Below are 19,689 nucleotides of genomic sequence, written 5' to 3'. Positions count from 1 at the left end.
TGGACTCTCTCAAGCTTCTCCACATCCTTTTTGAATTGTGGAGCCCAAAACTGGACGCAGTACTCCAGCTGCGGCCTCACCAAGGCCGAGTATAAGGGGAGAATGACGTCCCAGGATTTGCTCACACACTGAGTGCAGCATGTGCCCAGAAAAGAAGCCATGTCCGTTTTCTGCTATTAGATAAAAGCACCAAAAAGCCCCGCTGAACACGCAATCTGTCCAGATGTCGGGTGAGCCAGATCAAAGTGACGTGGCTCCTCTTCCAGTGAGGTGCCATTTTTTTTCCCCTATGTCTGCTAGCAGCCCTAATAAGGAAGGGAAGGGGACAAGCTGGGGGATGAGATAACAAGAGACAGAGCTTTGTTGGGTCTGAATGAATTCAGATCAGCAGAGTCTAATGAACTTCATAGCAGAGTACTGAAGGAACTGGCACAGGATATTTTGGAACCTTTGGCAATAATATTTATAAAGATATGGGAGACTGGTGAGGTATCAGAGGACTGGACAAGGACCAACATAGTGCCCATCCTTAAAATAAGGTACAAAGGAAGACCTAGGGAACTACAGGCTGGTTAGTATTACTTCACTACCCAACAAGCTATTGGAGCATGTCCTAAGGAAATTCATTTGCAGATATCTGGAGAAGTAAAGACTGATCACAGGTAGCCAGCATAGGTACACTAAGAATAAATTGTGCCAAACTGGATCTCTTTCTTCAAAGAAACAACTAGCTGAGTGGATGAAGCGTCATTGTGAACATAGTATATGTGAACATCAGCAAGGGGTTCCACATGACCTTCACATGCACAAAATAGAGAAATGTGGGCTGGACAGGACTGCTACAAGGTACGTAGACAACTGGATCAATATCAGCAAGCAAAGGGTAATTATAAATGGGTCTGTGTCAGAACAGCTAGAGGTTTCAAGTGGAGTCCCACAAGGGTCTGTCCTGGGCCCAGTGCTGTGCAATATGTTTTTCAATTATTATTTGCTTTTTGAGGACATTTGCACGTGACCTGAAACTGGGGAAGTATGACGAACATGGTACAGGACAGGAGTACAATTCAGAAGGACCTTTACAGACTGGAAAGCTGAGCTAGAGCCAACAGGATAAAGTTCAGTGCTGGCAAATGCAAGGTGCTACATCTTTGGAACAATAATCCAAAACACAGATACAAAATAGGTGATAACGGGCTAGATGGCAGCACTACAGAAAAGGACGTGGAAGTCTTGGATGAACAGACTCAATGAGTGCAGAGTGATACAGCCGCCCAAAAAGCAAATACAGTTTTGGGCTGCATCAATAAGTGTTAGGTATAGGGCATGGGAGGTGATAGTGTTTCTGTACTTGGCATTGGTTAGGCTTCATCTACAATATTGTGTGCAGTTTTGGGCTCCACGTTTTTGAAAGGATGTGGAAAATTTGGAGAGGTTCCAGAAGTGGACAAGAAAAATGATTAAGGACTTGGAAAGTAAGCCACGTGAGGTGAGGTTGAAAGAAATAGGCAACTTCAGCTTGTGGGAAAAAGCTCTTAAGAGTGGACATGATAGCAGCTATTAAGTATCTCAAGGGCTGCCATAAAGAAGAGGGAGAGCACCTTTTTGCTCTCTTACTGCAGAGAGTAAGATATAGACTTGAAGTTGCAGTAAAATTTTGACTGGATATTGGAAGAACTTCGCTGTTAGAACAGTGAGGCAGTGGAATAGCCTGCCTAGGGAAGTTGTGGGTGCTTATCACTGAAGGTGTTTAAGAGGAGGTTGGATTAGTATTGGTCAGGGATGATCTGGGAATAGGTACGTCTATGCTATGGTGTTGGTATTTCCTGTGCTTCTGGGCTTTTCTTGCCACATTGGGCTGGGAAGGATTTATTTTTCCCCTCCTGTTGCCACGTGCATCTGTAGAAGGAGGCATACAGATCTTGAGAGATTCTTCTTCCTTGGATTTTTTTCAAGCAAATTGTAGCAACCCAGTGACCAGTGTCTTGTTACTGTGTATTGTCCCTCTGCTTTACCTGTGGCAGGTAAGGTTGCTATGTGTTGTAGTGGTGCATCAGGCTTGATTTAGTAGTTTTAGTAATAGGTTGGGCAAGGTGTAGCATGGAATGATTGGGGTAAGGATGATTCCGTTATCATCCTTAGTGGGACTAGATGCCTTCTAGAAGTCCCTTCCAGCCCTGATTTTTCTATGATTCATACCCCATCACCAAGTTTTCACTTGCCTCACCAAACTCCTATATGTTAAATTGCTATGGCTTGTAGAGTGCCACCTGGAATAGTGTACATATGCTGTAAGCCTTTATTCCTGTGCTCAAGGCCAGAGGCATCGAGAATTCCTCTAGAGTAGTGGTTGGTAATGTTTCCGCTGGCAGTATGTAATGGCCCAGCTTGGGCCCAAGGTGGGCAACCGCTAACATTTAGTTCCTGCTGCTGCTTCTTTCCACTGCCTGGGTGTGATGTAGCATGGGTGAAGCTCCCCTATGCCTGGCTATCCAACTGCAGTATGGGCCAGGCAACAACCTCACCCCCAAATGTTGCTGAGGCTTTCTGGATCCATCGACTCCACTGGCTGTGGTTTGCTGTCCCTTACTCTAGGGCTGGGGTATCAAAGACATGGCCCACAGGCCAGATTTGGCCCATGGCACTATATAATCCAGTCCATGTTGCTGCCTGTAGATCTCAGGCTGGCACTGTATGCCGCATGCAACACATGCAGCTCCAGTCCCACACGCTGCATGGAGCTGCAAATGTAGCTGCCAGAAAACACCATACTTTTTTGGGACTTGTTCTCCAAAGACTTTGGGGTTTCAATAATATTTTAAGTGACTAAAATACAAACATCTTTCAGTTTCTTGTTGATTTAAAATTAATTGGATTTAAATCACTCTAGCCTGCTAGCCAGACACTGCATAAAGAATCTGGCTATTTTAAGCTGGATGAGATATACAGCTACAGCCATCTTTGTCTATGAGAATTCATTTGCCAACCTCCTAAGAAGCCTGTGCAGATACCAAGCAGAAGCAGAGAAAAGACTACACAATCCTCTGTTTCTTCTCTGCTGAGTATTCAAAGAGCCACCTTATCTATGATGTACAAATGGACCATTACTCCTTATGGGCAAGAGCCACAAATGTGAGACGGCTAACAGTACTGGCATAATACATGGGTCTTGCATACATTTCAGGATTACTGCTACCTTAACAATGGTGGCAAATTGATAGTGGCAGAATCCTGTGACACAGATGCAGTATATACCAGCAGTAAGAGTTTTTTCTGCTGTGTCCACCTCAGATCCTTTTTTTTTTTTTTTTGGTATAGCTACGTGTACAAGGCATTGTGTTTTCTCATCCTTAGTCCATTTAGCTGTATTGGCAGAACTTTGTATTGCAGACAGAGCCTTAGTATTCTCTTGTTTGGGATGATCTTTGAATGAAGTGTTTGTTTGTTACAAAACTAGGTTCAGGTACTGATAAAAAGTTATAAAGTCTGTTAAATTACCCCTAATATATCAAAGAAGTTGTATTGATGATGATGATGATGAAGTGAGTGTTGCCACACTCATACGTTGGAAGCATAAAGGCCAGAAAGCCAGCAACAGGTAGAATGGCCAATGTCACTAAAGACCTTGACCACCTGAAGGATGTGCGGTAAGGGCATTTGTAGATAGTGTGGTTGGATGTCTAAGTTTGAGCTCCACAGCTGCAGCCAGCATTGTTGGAGAGGCCCCAAGAGCGCGTGCTTGCCTTAAACCGTCCAACACCTGTTCTGAGATGTTAATGAACGTGTATTCGTGTGTGCTAAAGGACCTTTGTTGTAAACTGTCTTTACCATTTTCTTTAAAAATGAAATGTCATTTCATGTACTATTTATGTATCTGACCACTGTGCACAGTATTCTAAATTAAGCCACTACCAATTGTAGGCAGATGTTGGGAGAGGACCATTCTTAGCAGCAGGAGAACAAAGCAGAGCTCTAGAAGCAGCTTCAGCATAAGAACTTAAGTAATGCCTTATTAGAAGGGATCCTGGTTTTCCTTGATTAACCCCCCCCCACAAATTCTATGATAAAAAATCGCAAATTCTGATTAAAACCCCCAAAATCCTCAGTTAAAAAGAAACGCTACTATATACATCAGAGAGAGAGACCAGTTGAACACAATGCTTTATTGACATATTTACCATTTCAAAGCTATTTGGAAGCCTACCATTGCCTAAATCACTATAGCAAAAAAATTCTAAGTACCTATAAATTTTGGGGTTTTTTTATCATGGAAAATCAGAACTCCCCCTGCCCCCTTTGCTCACCAGGACAAGTCCAGGCCCCTCACTCCCCACCCATGGCCCCCAGGCTCTGCTGCTGCCCCTTGCCCCCCCCCCCAGTCCTGCCAGAGGGGGGACCCAGCTGGCAGGGCCATGTGCAAGGGACCCAAGTCTGTGGCCCTCTGGAGCAACAGCCAAGCCCCTGCTGCTATCCACAGGAGGTTGCTGTGGCCCAAGAGGGGAGTCCAGCTCCCCCTCCCCCACAGGTGGCATGGCCAGAGTGGAGCCCATGGGGGGTGGGTGCAGGTTGCAAACTGTGGGTTTGGGCAGGGGAGTAACTCCTTGCTGCCATGCACACTCCAGGGGAGGGTAGGGGGACACATGCCCCCCAGATCTGTGCATGGGACAGGGTTCCCTGCTCTGCTGCCCTCCCCTGCTCCAATTAAAGTGCCTGGAGTATCAAGTGTATGAGCTCCCTTGCCGCCATTTTTCATGGCGGGGACGCTGATGCACTTGACTGTGGAGTCTGCTGGAGTATGCTAATTACCGTGCTGTAATTACTGAGCATTGGAGCAGCCTCACTGCACGTCTGTAGGCACCTGGCAGTCCTTTTCCTGCTTTACCTGTGACATTGTGGGTGCTTTTGATGTCTTTAGACAATACGCCTTGTAGTTGATTGTGTTTTTTTAGAAATAGATGAGACAAGGAATTATATGGGATAGTTTAGATAGGGATGATCCTGTCTGGAGTAGGGTGTTGAACTAGATGACCTCCAGAGGTCCCCTTAAGCCCTATTTTTCTAATTATGGATAAATTAAAAGTCTTTGGACGTTTTTATCTTTGCAGGTGAAAAAAGTAAAGATGCAGGAATCTGGAGAGCAAAGTTTAAGGTATTTAATACAGAATTTGATTTCTGTATAGAACAACTGTCTGTTTCCCGTTTTTATTGTTGATTTCAACTGAGAAAATATGTTACTATGAGAAACATATACAAGACCAGGATGCCTATCTTTCTTTTGGTAATTAATATACCATAATTTTCAGACAAAACTATTTTAAACAAAAATATCTCCTTTAGAAACTAAGTTTAATTTTTTTTAAATAGAAATGCAAAATGTTGCTGAAAACTTTGAGAATGGGTGCATAAAATTCAAATTGTATCCACTTATTTTGTTTGTAATATTTAATTCTAGTGATTTAGTTTTAATACGCTTCATGGAGCAGTCTTGGGGTAAAATGTTTCACATGTAGCACACAAACATATTCATACAAAACTTACAAAGCATTTGAACTGAGAGTATTAACAAGATTCTCTGGATTATTTTGGAATATTACATATTACTCAAATGATAGGATCATAATTTAAAATAAATATTGTACAGTTTTTGTTGAGTAGCTGTTTTCAGATACATGTCTTTATTTTGAATTGCATTTAATCATTACTACATTTACAGAGAAGCATAACTTTGAAGGCTTTTCTGGAAGGTATTTCATAAAGAAAAATTATTGAAATCTTGAAAACTAACTAGATGAAACTTTATGTTCTGTCTTAAATCATTATGTTAAGTTAAATATAATATCTTTAAATATTCAAATATTTGAACTATATTAAATCCAATGTTGTATTCCAGTGGAAAAGTTAGTCTTTGTCTCCTTGGTTTAATACTTCTTAAGAAGTGATAAACTCTTAATAGAGTAGCATTATGAAACCCTTAGTGGAATAGTGTTATGTCTTTTCTAAAGATCCAGTCAAATACAGAAAGATAAATTGTGTCCCTTTGATTCTTCACATTTGCATATTACAATTAAGTTTATATTAGGCTTTTCTGTTTTATGACAAGTGTTTTATTTTGAGAGTAAGACCAATTAGTGAGCTAACCAATTTTTAAAGTTGTGAGAAGTTGGTGTTTGCATGAAAACCCTCAAGAACGGACTCCAAAATCCATATGTTGGTATATGTGAAACAGGAGGATGTAGAGATAGCTTCCATGAGCACATATTGTGCCTTTGTGCACTAAGATGAAAAGTAATTGATTGAAATTTCTGGTGATATAAATGCAAAGTTTACTAATATTGTTGGTTTACATGCTTGTTCTTCCTTTCAGTCAGGTGAGCAATACAGAAGTCAGTGATCAGAAATCTGAATCTTCAAGCCTTGATCCCAACCTTCCCATGTCAAGTGAAAGTAAGTGTTGTCCTTTGTTATGACCTGATCATTCCCTTCTTTATGTTTCTCCCTGCATTTCCATTACAGCAATTACAAGGTTCTTGTTTTGCCCTTCATATTCTTTCATTGTTTTTCCCTACTTTTCCTTTCAAATCTAAAAATGTATTGTAAGAACAAACCCTAATTTTAGTCCACATACCCCATTATGTGAAAAGTCACCATCAGAATTTACAAAGCTGGCACCATAGTCTCCTAAATTCCTATTAAAAACCCTATGGTTGATGTGATGCCTATGAGACATACTCTGGTTTTGGTTAGGCTGGTGCCTAATTGTGGCTACCAATACACTCATTTTTATAATGACCTCATTTTCTCATACCACACACTCTCAAATAAGACAGGCACCTTATTTTGGGAAGGCAGAATGAAGTGAAAAAAGATTCTTCCAGAGTCATTGCTGAAAGCTGATCATAGGGAGCAGTTCACTTGCTTTCAGCCTGCTCACTGATTGTTTCAGGCAGAAACTAGTCTCAGCCCTTTCAAAGCCACTGCCAAATGGGCAGCAGTTTTTGGCTGCCATTCAGCCAAAAGCTGTTGTGCATTTGGCAGCTCTGAGAGGATTAAAAACAGGACTCTGCCCCTGCTGAATGCTAGCTGGAGAAGAGAGAGAGAAGCAGAGACTTTGGAGCCATTACAGCCTCTCCATGCTTCTATTCTAGTGCAGAAATCAGATTCTCTGCTTATGACACACACTCCTGTTTTGAAAGGCTAATTTTTTTGGAAAAGGTGTATGTGGTATGCAAGTAAGTACAGGATAGCGTCTTTCCCACTTTTCTCAAATTATCCATTTATTTTCTGTTGCATGTTGTTTAAATCCTGTGTTGTAATTCCTCTATGGAGGGAAGTTTCTTGTTCATGTAAGGTAGGTCATTACTGAATAATGCAGTTCCCTCCATAGAGGAATTACAACACAGGATTTAAACAACATGCAACAGAAAATAAATGGATAATTTGAGAAAAGCAGTAATGACGTACCTTACATGAACAAGAAACTTCTCTTCATTAAGTTGTCATTACTGCTGTACAAACTGTATGAGTTATAATATAATACACATTGCAAGAGCACAGTTAGTGTGAGGCCTTCCAAAAGCTTTACAGAAAAAGAATCTTTTAGAATTCCCTGTGAGAACGAAAGTATTGCACCTATTTTACAAATTGGGAAACTGAAATCTGGAATAAACGACTTTCAGATTAGTGGCAGATATTGTCTGGAAGATGCACTCCACTGCCCATATATGAGGGGATGTAGTACTTAATGTTTTTAATGTACAGGCGGCACTGCTTTTCAGCCCTATACACTGGGGGCTTCAGGACAGGAAAGGTGACAGATTTTTGTAGAGTTGTATTAAAGTATTTCAGGGTGGATACATTTCTAAAACCTGTGTTCCCCATTGTTGTCTTCACTTACAGCCTGCAAGATGGATATTCAGCAGTTTGCTATAGCTGGCCCTGGTATTCTGAAGCAAGGCAGACAGTATTAGCAAGGGGGTATCTTGTAGACCAATGGTTCTCAACCATTTTAGACTCAAGGCATCTCTCGGAAAATGCCAGCTCTTAGTTTTCACTCTGTTTTTTTGACCATGGAACAATATTAGAGCAATTCTTCTGTTGTGAAGAACTCAGAAAGACCACAGCAGGTCAGAAAGTTCTTAACATTATGGGTCCTGTTTGAAAACTCTGGGTTTCATTTTTTGCACATCTCACAGTGCTAGAATTGCATGGCACCCTGCAGCACCCTTGAAAAGATGTCAAGGCACACAAGGATGTCATGAAACCCTGGTTGAAAATCATGTTTATAGACTAACTCATTCAGAGTGGCATCTCTAAGTCTATAAGGTTAGTCTATATCAGTGATTCTCAACTTCTTTAGATGTAAGGCATCTCTCCCATAACTTTTGCAAACTGAACTGAATCCCATTTAAAAAAAATGAATGTAATTATTATGCAGGACAGTGAGGGTGGGTTAAGGAACAGTCAGGCAGGGATGAACTTTTGCTTACTTCCTTGCAGAGGTGTCCAACAGTGGAGGTGGGGAGTGCCAGGCAGGGAGGAGCCTGTGCTTATCTTCTTATCCCCCTCACACCTGGCTTATCTTCTGACACCTCCAGGCACTCTGGTTGAGAATCCTTGGTCTGTATCATAATCTGTAAGATGTCACCCTGCCCTGCCTTCTGCCTAACTTCAGACTAACATTGTGAACTACCTGTCTTTGTATTTAACTTTCTTTTTTAAACCCTTTCTTTCTGCAAGTTTGTTCATAGTGTCTGATAAAGTAGGCTGCCTATTGCAGCTCATGCCTCTGTGAAACAGTCTCTAAGACAGTAACTCTCAACAAGAGTGAGTAACTCTCAACAGGAGTGGTGCAAGACCCTTCCAGGGTGCTGCACTGCAGCTGCCAAGTGGAACTGCACCAGGCACCTTGGTTTTGAGGAGACGCTTTGCAGGGCTGGACCAGGGAGTGGCTGATGTAGGAGGGAGCACCCTGCTGCAGCCCAGCCTGACAGGAGTTCCTTCTGGCTTAACTATGGAGGGTGAGGGGAATACAAACCAAGTGGGACTGGACCAGAAGTGACTGTGTACAAGCAGAGCTTCCTGTGTTTCCAGGAAGTGCATATGGGGACAGATTGGGAAGTGGTTGAAACAGGAGGGGTGCAGATAAAACCAGCATAGGCATATTCACTCTCTCCTGCTGAAGCCACTTTCTTGTCCAGCCCATACGCACTTCCTCGAAACTCAGGCCAACAGGGTAGTTTAACCTGGCCATGATGGTGCTAGTGCTGTGGTGTCCTTGGCTAAGTACAGACAGTCAGAAAGCCTGAGGCTGAATCGATTCAAACTAGGCAGCATCCTCTAAGCTGCGGTTGAACTGATAACCAACTGAACTGACATTCAGGTTTTAATTGGGAAGGGCATGGGGAGGTCTACACTGACCCAGGCCAGTAGGCAGGGGGTGCAGGAGAATTTCCCTCCATTCCCTGGGGCTGCCTGAGACTTGCAGGGGCTCAGGCATGGTTTGGGTGGGGAAGAATTCCCCTGAGCTCCCCGACCCCACTGCCCCATGGGCTGACAGGTACAGGCAGGAAGCAGGCAAAGGAGCAGAGGGGTGAAGCAGTTCCTGCTCCAGTGGAGCAGGCAGCAGAGCCCAGGGCTGCAAAGCATCCTGGGATGCCGGGGGAACAAATTAGCTTGAACCAGGAAGGGTTCTGGGACAGAAGTTCCGTAAACTGGTTTGACCTAAATCAGTTAAGTCTGATGCTACATCCAACCACATTTATCTTAAACTGGTTTTGGTCATTCTGAAAGCAGTTTACATGCACTGAACTTCTGTTCTGTTACCTTTCCAATTGCTTATACTGGTTTATGTATAACTTCTGTCCCTAGCCCTTGAAAGGGTCTCGAAGCATCCCAGTTGAGAACCACTGATCTAGACCATTCAGTGAATACACAGTTAGCATTTCTTTCTGGGCTCCTCAATTCCCTTGGGAGATGATCTTTATGGTTTCAATTCAAATGGGGAAACTGAGAAGTACAAAATAAAGAGAAATGAGAGCACACAATAAATCAGTAGGAGGGCCAGGATTAGAACTGAAGGATTTCTGACTGCCAGTTCCTACACGTACTAAAGGACACTAAACTGCCAGATGTGCGGAGCAGCTGCAGCTCTCACTGATTTGACATGTAATCTTGAGCTCTGACATTCAGAGCTTCTGCCCATCTTGTCCCAGGATTCTCATTCTGGGTACCAGGAAATGAGGAACACAGTTAGTAGCCATTTACAAAGGATTTTGGTTTGAGACATGCCAGACTTCTTATAGAATATATTAGTCTGGGACATGAAGGAAAAATATATAATGATGTAATTAAGAGCCCCCACCAGTACAGATTGACAGGTTCTTTGCTCCAGGGGGTTCCAGCACAATGCTTGTAGAAGTGATGTGCTAGACGTATATGAATATGTAGAGCTTTTAAAATGTTCAGGGTTTGGGGCATAGTGCCAAAATCAAGATGTTATAAAAAAAATTAGAGAAGTAACCAGCCTGCCAAGGGGCATGTTGTTGCTGGGAAAGTGGGGCAGCACAGAGAAAGGAACAGAGAGGAAGGAAGAGGGGGAACAGCAAGAGAGAGGAACAGAGCAAGAGAGAAATGTCCATAGTGTTTTAAAACCAAAATAAAAATAAACTAGCCTTCTCAAGAAATAAGTTTTTTAAAAATATTCTGTCCTTTTTTTCAGTCATGACATGCACTGATTACATCCCAAGGACATCCAATGATTATACCTCACAGATGTATTCTGCAAAGTAAGTTGAGCTATTGGTTCTGAAATCTCTCCCTCCTTTCTCAATACCTTTAACTCTCCTGTTACCATTGCAAGATTTAAAAAAATGAATCACAATTAACCATGTGATTAAAAAAAAAAAAGAGTTGTGATTAATCACAATTTTAATCGTGCAGATAAACAATATAATCCCAATAGAATCCCAATTTATTATAAATACTTTGGATGTTTTTTCTATATTTTCAAATAAATTGATTTCAGTTTCACCTCAGTGCCATAAGAACAGAGTAGAACTGTGCGAAATTCTGCCTAGTGGTTAAGTACAGTAAGTGAAAAGTGTTAAAAGTTTAGAGTTACCATATTTCCAATTCCAAACTTGCACCCATTAACTTAAGGCTATTAATTGACAGCCCTGTTCCTAAGTAAACAGACTGGTTTGTTGTGTATGACACACAATTCAACACATGTTGAGAGTGGGCACATCTACATATGCATTAATATGCCTTTGCTACTGCGCAGTAAGTTTAGTACCTCTAATATGAGGTACTACATAAATGCACAGTAGCTGGCCCTACTGCATAGTAGCAAAAGCCTGCAGTCTTTGTGACGCCAAATGCACAGTAGATTAATTATACTGTGCTTCAGTGCATTAGCACAGCTTTTGCCATGATGTGCTAATGTACAGTAAAATTAGTCTACTGCGCATTGTCTCATGTAAACGTACCTGCCATGTCAAAAAATAGGCCTAACAACCTTTGTCAACTGGTGTAATACCTACTAGATCTCTGTAAAAAGTATATGTAAATATATTTGTTACTGTTGTTACATCTTTCTAAAGTACACTTTCAAGTACATACTTTGCCTTGGGATTAGAGATGCTCTATAACAGGGTTTGTCAACTGGGGTACTTTGAAAAGTTCCAAAGAATATGCAGGGCTGGTGGGGATGGAGCATCGCCACCCTGTGCCTCTGCCTCACAGGAGCAGGGCTAGGACAGGATGAAAGCAGGGCTTCACAGACGCTCTCACCACACCCCCACTCCACATCTGGCCACTTGCCACCCCTCCTCCCCTGGGGGGTACACTTACTAAAAAGGGGCCTGCCAGGAGTATACTTATTAAAAAAGGTTGAAAATCCCTGCTCTATAAGAACACTTTTTTTCTTTTCTTTTTTCAAGGCCATATGCACATATCCTTTCTCTACCTGTATCAGAAACAACGAGCCCTTATTCTGGTCAGACTCAGTATCAAGCACTACAGCAGGCTCAGCCCTATGCCATCTACCCTCAGACCACCCAAACCTATGGACTACCTCCTTTCGGTAAGAGGGAACTGACTGAAGAATTGCTTGTTCTGAGCTGTCTTTTCAAACACTGTATATAATTGTTCTTTCCAGTCTCCTTAAAAGCCAGTGAGAAGCAAACTTTTCAGGAGGTTAGGGCAAGAGTGTAAACAAATGTTGCACTTGTCCCTAAATAAATCCTAAAATTGTTCACAGGATAAGTATGAACAGTTCATCCCAGGACATCACAAAGAACTTCTGACCTGTTATCCTGGGATTGCATCATTGAATCAGTGGCACAGTACATTCAGCCACTCACTAAATCCTGATTAGAAGGGTGATGTGTACATGCCAATATTGGGATATTTCTGTTCCAGAACACCTGCAATGTCTGTTCCTAGCCAAAAGGGCTTCCAGGAAAGCACAAGCTTTCAATTGTAGAACAATTGGAAATGAAGGACTAGTATATTTATTTGAGCAGCTGTCACCTTTCAAGTGTATTATCTTTGTGGTTGGGGCTTCATGTTAAATAGTTTTCTTTTAAAAATATGGTAGCTGAGTAAACTAACACAGAGACATTTGATACTTGGTTCACTTTTTTTTTAAGGTTAGTATGCAACAGGGTTGGTACTGATTAGTGTACCACTTAACTGTATGCAGATTGCCTTTCAACTGTCTCCAAGGTTACTCATCTCATAACAGCAAGCACCAAGGAACTAAATATTATGTATTAAGTCCCAAAGCATTAAGTTGCATCTTACTGACATTTAAGTTCTATATTAGTCATTTCAGCTTTTCATTCATTAGTTATTGTACCTCTCAGTATTCCTTTATATTCTTCCAATATTGACAAGCCCAAAATTTTAAAAATAATGATCGGGAAACCAAGAAGTCAAATAACAAACCTTGCCCTAAAAATAATGGCTTTGTCTGTGTTCTGATTTTGAACTTCCCTTCTAGCCCCAGTATTTGTCCTGTAAGTACAGTGTTGTCAACTCTCCAAAATTTGTAGAAAGAGGCAATTTTATCCTCCGGTAGAGGAGCTTTGGTCAGAGTGAAAGCAAACTGTCCTTTGTGGACCAACATTTTTAAAGACATACAGCAAATATATTTACAAGAGAACAGTGAAAACATGGTCATTAGGATTCTTAGTTAGATAACATAGCCAAATGGAAAAAAATGTCTTCTGGAGTTGCCTGTGAGCAACGAGTCTTAGGCTATAGAGGCTCATACTTTTATCACTTGAACAAAATAATCAGGTCCCTTAGATTGGAAATAGTGCAATATGTAATATGTACTCTGCTAAAGGATAACAGAGCTACACTTTTTATAATATTACAGGAATGCCAAATTTAACGTGTTGCTTCTGAAAAACATTGTGGCAAAGTGAATGAGACTTAGGCCAGTTTTATTATAAACTTCATTTTTGTTCCTAGCTGTGCTAGAAGTAGTCTAATGGAATGACAATACTGTTTGAAACCAAGATATACATTAAAATATGGTTGATACTAATGAATAGTGTAGCAGACTGGCTGGCAGAGGATTGCAGTAGACTGCACACCTCAGGATGTAGCACTCTCTAGGCCAGCAGGGGCTGCAGCCCAGCTGCAGGCAGTAGGTGCTAGGTGCAGGCTGCCTAGGAGGTCTGGGACAGCTACAGAGGATAATTAGCTGGTCCACAGGAAGCTAAGAGACTCCCAGAGAGAGAGAGTGCAAGAGCACTTGACTGGTGGCTGGAACACTGGTAGAAGGATTCTCCCAGAGTCTGGCAAAACACCTGGGGCTGAAAGACCTGAAGCCTTGGAGAGGGAACTCACATGATCTGAGAGAAAAAACTGTATGTACTGTGGCACTGAGGGAGCAGCATTAAGTTGGCAGTACCTTCTTGGAGTCTAGGAAGAGCCCCCAGGCCTGTGAGCCCCCCCTTTTAGAAACTGTGTTTATGGACTGCTTGAGCTACTAATAACTCCAAACCCAATGTACTACATGATATGCTGTTCTGCAGTAACAGGGCACAAGGATCAGGAGGTTCCTTGCTTTTGTTCCTGCATTTGTATTCTTCAACCTGCCTTATTTTCCACACTAATATTTAGAAACTTTGCATTTTCATGACTAGCTGGATGAAAGATCTAAAAGTGGGAGCTTGGAGGGCTATAATTTTGGTGGGGAATGATGTTACAAATTTAGGCTTTTTGGAAGATAGAGGAATTAGGAAGCTTTGACTGTTTACTACTTTAGCAGTATTATCTGTGTCAGTAGTGTCCTGAAGTCATTACTGTTTTGGAGATATCCATTGAAATAAATCATTATAATTGCTAAGGGAGAAGTACTTACATTGTAAGTACTTTCTAACGGAATCTTTCATATCGAAGTTGGGTCAGCATAGAGAAGCTTATTACTGCTGCTCTCTTAATGTACTGTATTTACCTGAATCCAAGACAAGTTCCAATTTAAGAAGACCACCCCCTCCCCCCAAATAATTCAATTCTACACATAGAAAATTTATAAATTAGTTATAATTTTCCAAGTATATAATCTAATTATTGGAGGGGCATCTTAAATTTGTACCCCACACTTCTGTGACATGGAAAGCAGTAGTAGCAAGGAAACATTGGCAGCAGAGCAGGCGTCAGGGGAGTCAAGCAGCCTGACACCCATCCATTGTTCCCCACAATTTGCCCCCTCATACCTTCCCTGCCGTTGTGGAGCCTATGCCCCACCCAGTGCCTGTCCCCTCCTACCACTTGCACCCCAGCACATACACCTGCCCCCCTTCCCTCTCCCCTCCCTACCTCTACTTACTCTGTGTCATGGTTCTGGCTTCAACTCTGGCTCCAGCTCTAGTTGCTGCCCAGCTCAACAGCAACAGTGCTGTGCAATGGCAACAGCTCTGGCCAGAGCTGCTGCCACTGCTGTTTTGTGGCTGGAACAGGCCTGAACCTGGAGCTATGGCTCAGGGTAAGTAGCAGTGGTGTGGGATGGGGGGCAAGGCAGAGCTTGGTGGCAGGGAGCGGAGGCAGGAGAGCAAGCAAGGATGGCCGAGCTTGCTCGGGGTTCAGTGCAGCAGTTGGAGCTCCAACTCCGAGTGTGGGTCAGGGACAGAACTGCAGCAGCCACATGCCCATTCCCCCTCACTCCTGTACTTGAATCCCCCCCCACTTCTATACTTGAGTCCAAGGCAAGGAGCTTTTCTCTGCATATTTGGTGAGGGAAACCACTTTGTCTTGGATTTGAGTAAATTACAGTACTTTTCATGAATGCTCTCCACTGAAGAAGAAAAAAACCAGAATGCACTCTTGTGCCATTTTGTTCAGTTGGTATGGAGCAGGAGTGAGCAATTATTTTGGCCAGAGGGCTGCTTAATGAGTTTTTTTTGGTGACCTACAAAGGACCGCAAGGGTAGCCCTGCCCCAGGACAGGTGCCCCACCTCCTGGTTGCCATATTGGGATGGGAAGTCCCACCCCCTAACCCTGACCTTTACCACTGGACATCCCTCCCCTTTCCCCAGGGGCAGGGGGGCCATCTTGGAACCAGAGAATAACCAACTCATATACTAAAAGTCAAACATCTACTATAACATTTTATTTCAATAAATATTTTTGTCATGATTTGTGTTTGCATAGTATACATAGAGATGATTGCATAATAGCTCAAGAATAAAGTCTTACTCTTGTATATTTTATGTTGGGGAATGTATGGGTTGTGGGGGATGTGGGATTTGTGAAGGGTTGTGGCTGTGTGTGGGGGAGTGTAAGGATGTTGCAGGGTGTGTGTATATAATATGTGGGGGGATTGTGGGGACAGGGTGTTGGTTTGTGGGGAGTGTGGGGACTCCCCACACTTTCTCCCCCTCCCCCCAATGGTGTACAGCCCTCACAGGCAGGAGCTGCAGCAGACGGGGGCCCTCAGGATGCTCATAGCCCGTGTAGGTGCTACTGCCTGGCAGTGCATGGCTTTGGCCAGTTCTTGGCGGCAAGGAGCGGAATCAGGCTGTCCCACCTTTATCACATGAGACTTCCTGCAGTGCCCGTGCAGCTCCCAGCACTTGTGCACCTCTGGGGAGAAAGCCCCGCATGATGGAGTTAACTGCCTTTTCCACTCCTGGCTACCATGTGCAGCTGCCGGGATGCTGGTGGGACGCAGGGGCTGGGGCTCCCCTCCACTTCTGGTGGAACCCTGTAAGCTGCACGTGGTGGCAGGGAGCAGGGTCAGGACACCAGCTCCATCATGCGAGGCTTTCCCCTGGTGGTGCGTGAGTGCCAGGAGCTACATGTGCACTGTGGGGAGCCCAGCACAGTAGAGGCAGGCTAGCCTTGCCTCCATGTGCAGCTCCCAGAACTGGCTGGAGCCATGTGCCGCCAGGCAGCAGGGCCTGCATGGGCCATGAGCACCCTAAGGGCCCACCACCTGCTGCTGCCAGCTGTGGCAGTGTGTGTGGGGGGGGGTCCCCACCCACCCTCCTTCACCCTGCCCACTGAAGCTCCATGCTCATGCTGGACTCCCATGGCTCCTCTGTGCTCCCGCCCAGCTGCAGCTCCTCCCAGCCTCCACCAGTTCCCTACCTGCTGCCTGGAGTGAGCGCTGCAACTGAGACGCAAGGAGAAGCCACTGGAGGCTGGGGAAGCTGGTCAGATCCCCCAGCGGCTACAGCAGTGGCAGCAGCAGGCCTGCCCAGCGCTGTGCGTGCACAAGGGTGGAAGCGAGGTGCACGGGCTGGGTGGGGTACATTTAATTAGTGGGTGCTTGGAGGCCAAATAAAATTGCCTGGCAGGCTGAGTGTAGCCTATGGGTCATATTTTTTCCCACCCCTAGTAGAGAGTAATGTCAGAATGTTTCTAAGGGCTTCCCCTGCTATGGTCACAAGTGCATTTTTGTTTGTCTCTGTGCCTGGTGTTTTATTTTATTAGTTTTCTATTGATATATGAGCACTTGCCTATGGAAAGTACCGTATTTACTGAAATAGAAGACAGCCCTGATTACAAGCCACACCCCCCAGTAATTAGATTCTGTATTTGAAAAAATATGTAATTTATTATAATTTTCCAGGTATAGAATCTAATTATTGAAGGTTTGCCTTGAATTTATCCCCCTTCCCTCCCTCTCTGATTTCAGACCCTGCTCCCTGATCACAAGGAAATGAAGAGCAAAAACTTTGAAATTAAACATGGCTGTAGCAGTTTGCATATAGTGTGCATGTATTTAGTTCATCCAGAATTAATGCATGTTATCTTTTTTTAAACTGCTGCAAGTTTTAGCACAGGTTCTCCATAAACACAGTTTTTGGAGTACTTTGGCACCTACTTATATGTAATACAAACTATGCATGATATTGCTCCTAAACCACACTGTTAGTTGGGCTGGGCCCCACCAGAGTCAACAGTTCAAGCATTTCAAGATACGGTGACCCTACAGCTCGGTGCTGCCCGGTATGCGTGAACTCCAGGTAGGACACCCCCTTCCCCCCAAAGGATCCATGGGCTAATTAGCCCACTCATGACTGGAACTAGGTGTTCTTGTTAGAAGTCCTGAGAAGCTCCAAAAAGTTGTATGCAGATGAAGTGCAGGGCAACCTGGTATGGCTTCACTTCATGGAGGGGAGGACCACACTAATCATATGCGACAGAGGGCGAGAGAGAGGGCGACAGAGGGATTCTGTGTCGGGGGCTGTGTTTGGTGATGTTTGTGAGGCAATAAACAGGAATTCTTGGAAATGGGAAAGAAAGGCACAGCTCAGCTGTTGGAGTAAAGAGGAAATTGAAATATAGTCAAAGTGATGGCTCACCGTAACTTCGAAGAGTCAGCGGTGAGGTGGACTGTGCTTAATGGACATTACCATATTTCTTATTCAGAAGGGCTGCATTGACCTGTTCTTGTGCTATGTTCTAATCATTGTTTTTGGCACCAAGGGAAGGTGTTGAAGCTTGCTGTGGCTTCTCCAGGTGCTGGTCTGGCATTGCAGCACCTTCAGGCCTGGTGCCAGTTACCTGCAGAAGGAATACCTCTGTCTCTCTCGGGTCTCACACATACACACACCCAAAAGTTCTCAGCAGCGTGTTTGCCCAATGTGGGCCATGCTCAGTGTTGGCTTCATTTAATTGGTTTCGTAGCTGGTTTTCATTGCTGAGCACAGCTACTTTTGGCACCAGTTTAATGACAGACAGTATATTTAGTGAAATATCCTTGTATGCGATTATTAAGACTAGGAGCTTTTTTTCCCCCATGGGGGAGGTGGGGTGGGGTGCGAAGCTTGTCTTGTATTTGAGTCAATTCAGTAAATACAGGGGAAATGCTGTCTACTTGCAGTGTTCTGTGTGCTTAATAACCTTGCTCCATTTTTAAAATTAGTTTAACTGATTATGTTTTTTGTTAAGTGTCTTGGTTATGGTTCTTAAAGTTCCCCCCTCAATTCATATTTAGGCATCTAAATGAGTGATCTCCTTTGAAAGGTACTAAAGGCTTGATCCTCAAAGATACTTAATTCTCACTGAAATCAATGAGAACCAAGTCCCTAAATATCTTTGAGGGTATGAGCCTAAGTGCCCAGAAATTTCTCACTGGTTTCAATAGGAATTGTCATATGCTAAGCAACTTTAAAAATCTGACCATGTATTTCAGTATATAAATAATGTGATGTAATTAATAATTTAATTTGGTGCCTAATGTTAGGATCCTGATTTTAATTTTAATCTTAACCAGTATGAAGCTTAAACTGAAGATACATTTATATTAACATATTATATATTAAACAAACAGCACTGGAGTGGTGTGTACTAACTTACTCTGGGGATGGTCCGCTCAGTTGTCTTGACAGTCGGAAGCTAGGGGACTGAGAACTATGTGTGAGCCTCCATCAAGACTGTACTGGAAACGTGCAAATATAGTCAAGTTTGGGCCCAGAGGTTTTGTTTTTTTTTTTTTTTTTTAAAAAAGCAGTACCTGAAGTAATTTTCTGGCAAAGCATAGAAAATTTCAGCTTAAATGGTAATGCTTACCAAACTTACAAGCAAATGAAAGTGGGTCATTTATGGTACAGGTTTTAAGCAGCCATAAATGGAGGTGGCATTTAACAATGTTAGCTATAGTAATTACGTTAGTGGCATTAAAAGATGATGCACTACATCAGTGCTAGGGGTGCACTGGTAGAGATTTTTGGGGCTGATACCAATAGCCAATATTTAAGAAGGCATATCGGCCGATACTGATCCGATTTTCAGTACAGCTGTGTGTAGCTGGTAAGTCCGGTGTGGTGGAAGGGGAGACGGGAGGGAAGGGGCAATGGGGGGGGCGCAGATCAGTGTCCCCCATGGTGAGGGAAGGGGCAGGCACTGTCCAGGCAGGGTGCTGGGAGCCAGAGCTGCGTCTCGTGGTGGGGTGGGGAGGAAGCAGCACCTGCTACTGCTTGTACCCTGGAAGGGCGCAGGCCTAGCCCCGGCTTTTCCTAGTGTTTGGGTGGAGGTGGGGTATTGAGCAGGGGCTGCACCAGGCAGCTGGCAGTGCTGGGGGAGGGCGGTAGCAAAATTTGGGGTGGATGCAGCATCCTCTCAGTGCTGCTGGCACCTGCAAAAGCCCAGCCCCCGCCAAGAAGAGTCCCGTGCAGCCCTGGCTGCAGCCTGCCCTGCCCTGCCCTGATCCAGGGAGCACCCCCCCC

The 19,689-nt window shown here is 43.6% G+C and overlaps 1 protein-coding gene across 5 annotated transcripts in view; it reads left to right on the top strand.

The window, feature by feature from the left end:
• EYA3 (EYA transcriptional coactivator and phosphatase 3) overlaps positions 1-19,689 on the top strand; it is a 119,892-nt gene that overhangs the window by 48,283 nt on the left and 51,920 nt on the right. For all 5 annotated transcript variants that reach the window (XM_019548050.1, XM_019548052.1, XM_019548048.1 and 2 more), the window contains exons 3-6: positions 5,103-5,146; positions 6,362-6,441; positions 10,715-10,781; positions 11,937-12,079. In XM_019548050.1, coding sequence (XP_019403595.1) covers positions 5,103-5,146; positions 6,362-6,441; positions 10,715-10,781; positions 11,937-12,079 — 334 coding nt within the window. The remainder of the gene's footprint in view (positions 1-5,102; positions 5,147-6,361; positions 6,442-10,714; positions 10,782-11,936; positions 12,080-19,689) is intronic.

The sequence above is a fragment of the Crocodylus porosus genome, unplaced genomic scaffold (assembly GCF_001723895.1).
Source record: "Crocodylus porosus isolate Cpor-Errol unplaced genomic scaffold, CroPor_comp1, whole genome shotgun sequence".
NCBI lineage: Eukaryota > Metazoa > Chordata > Crocodylia > Crocodylidae > Crocodylus > Crocodylus porosus.
Note: the sequence above shows the minus strand (reverse complement) of the source record. Positions and strands in the feature narration are given on the sequence as shown.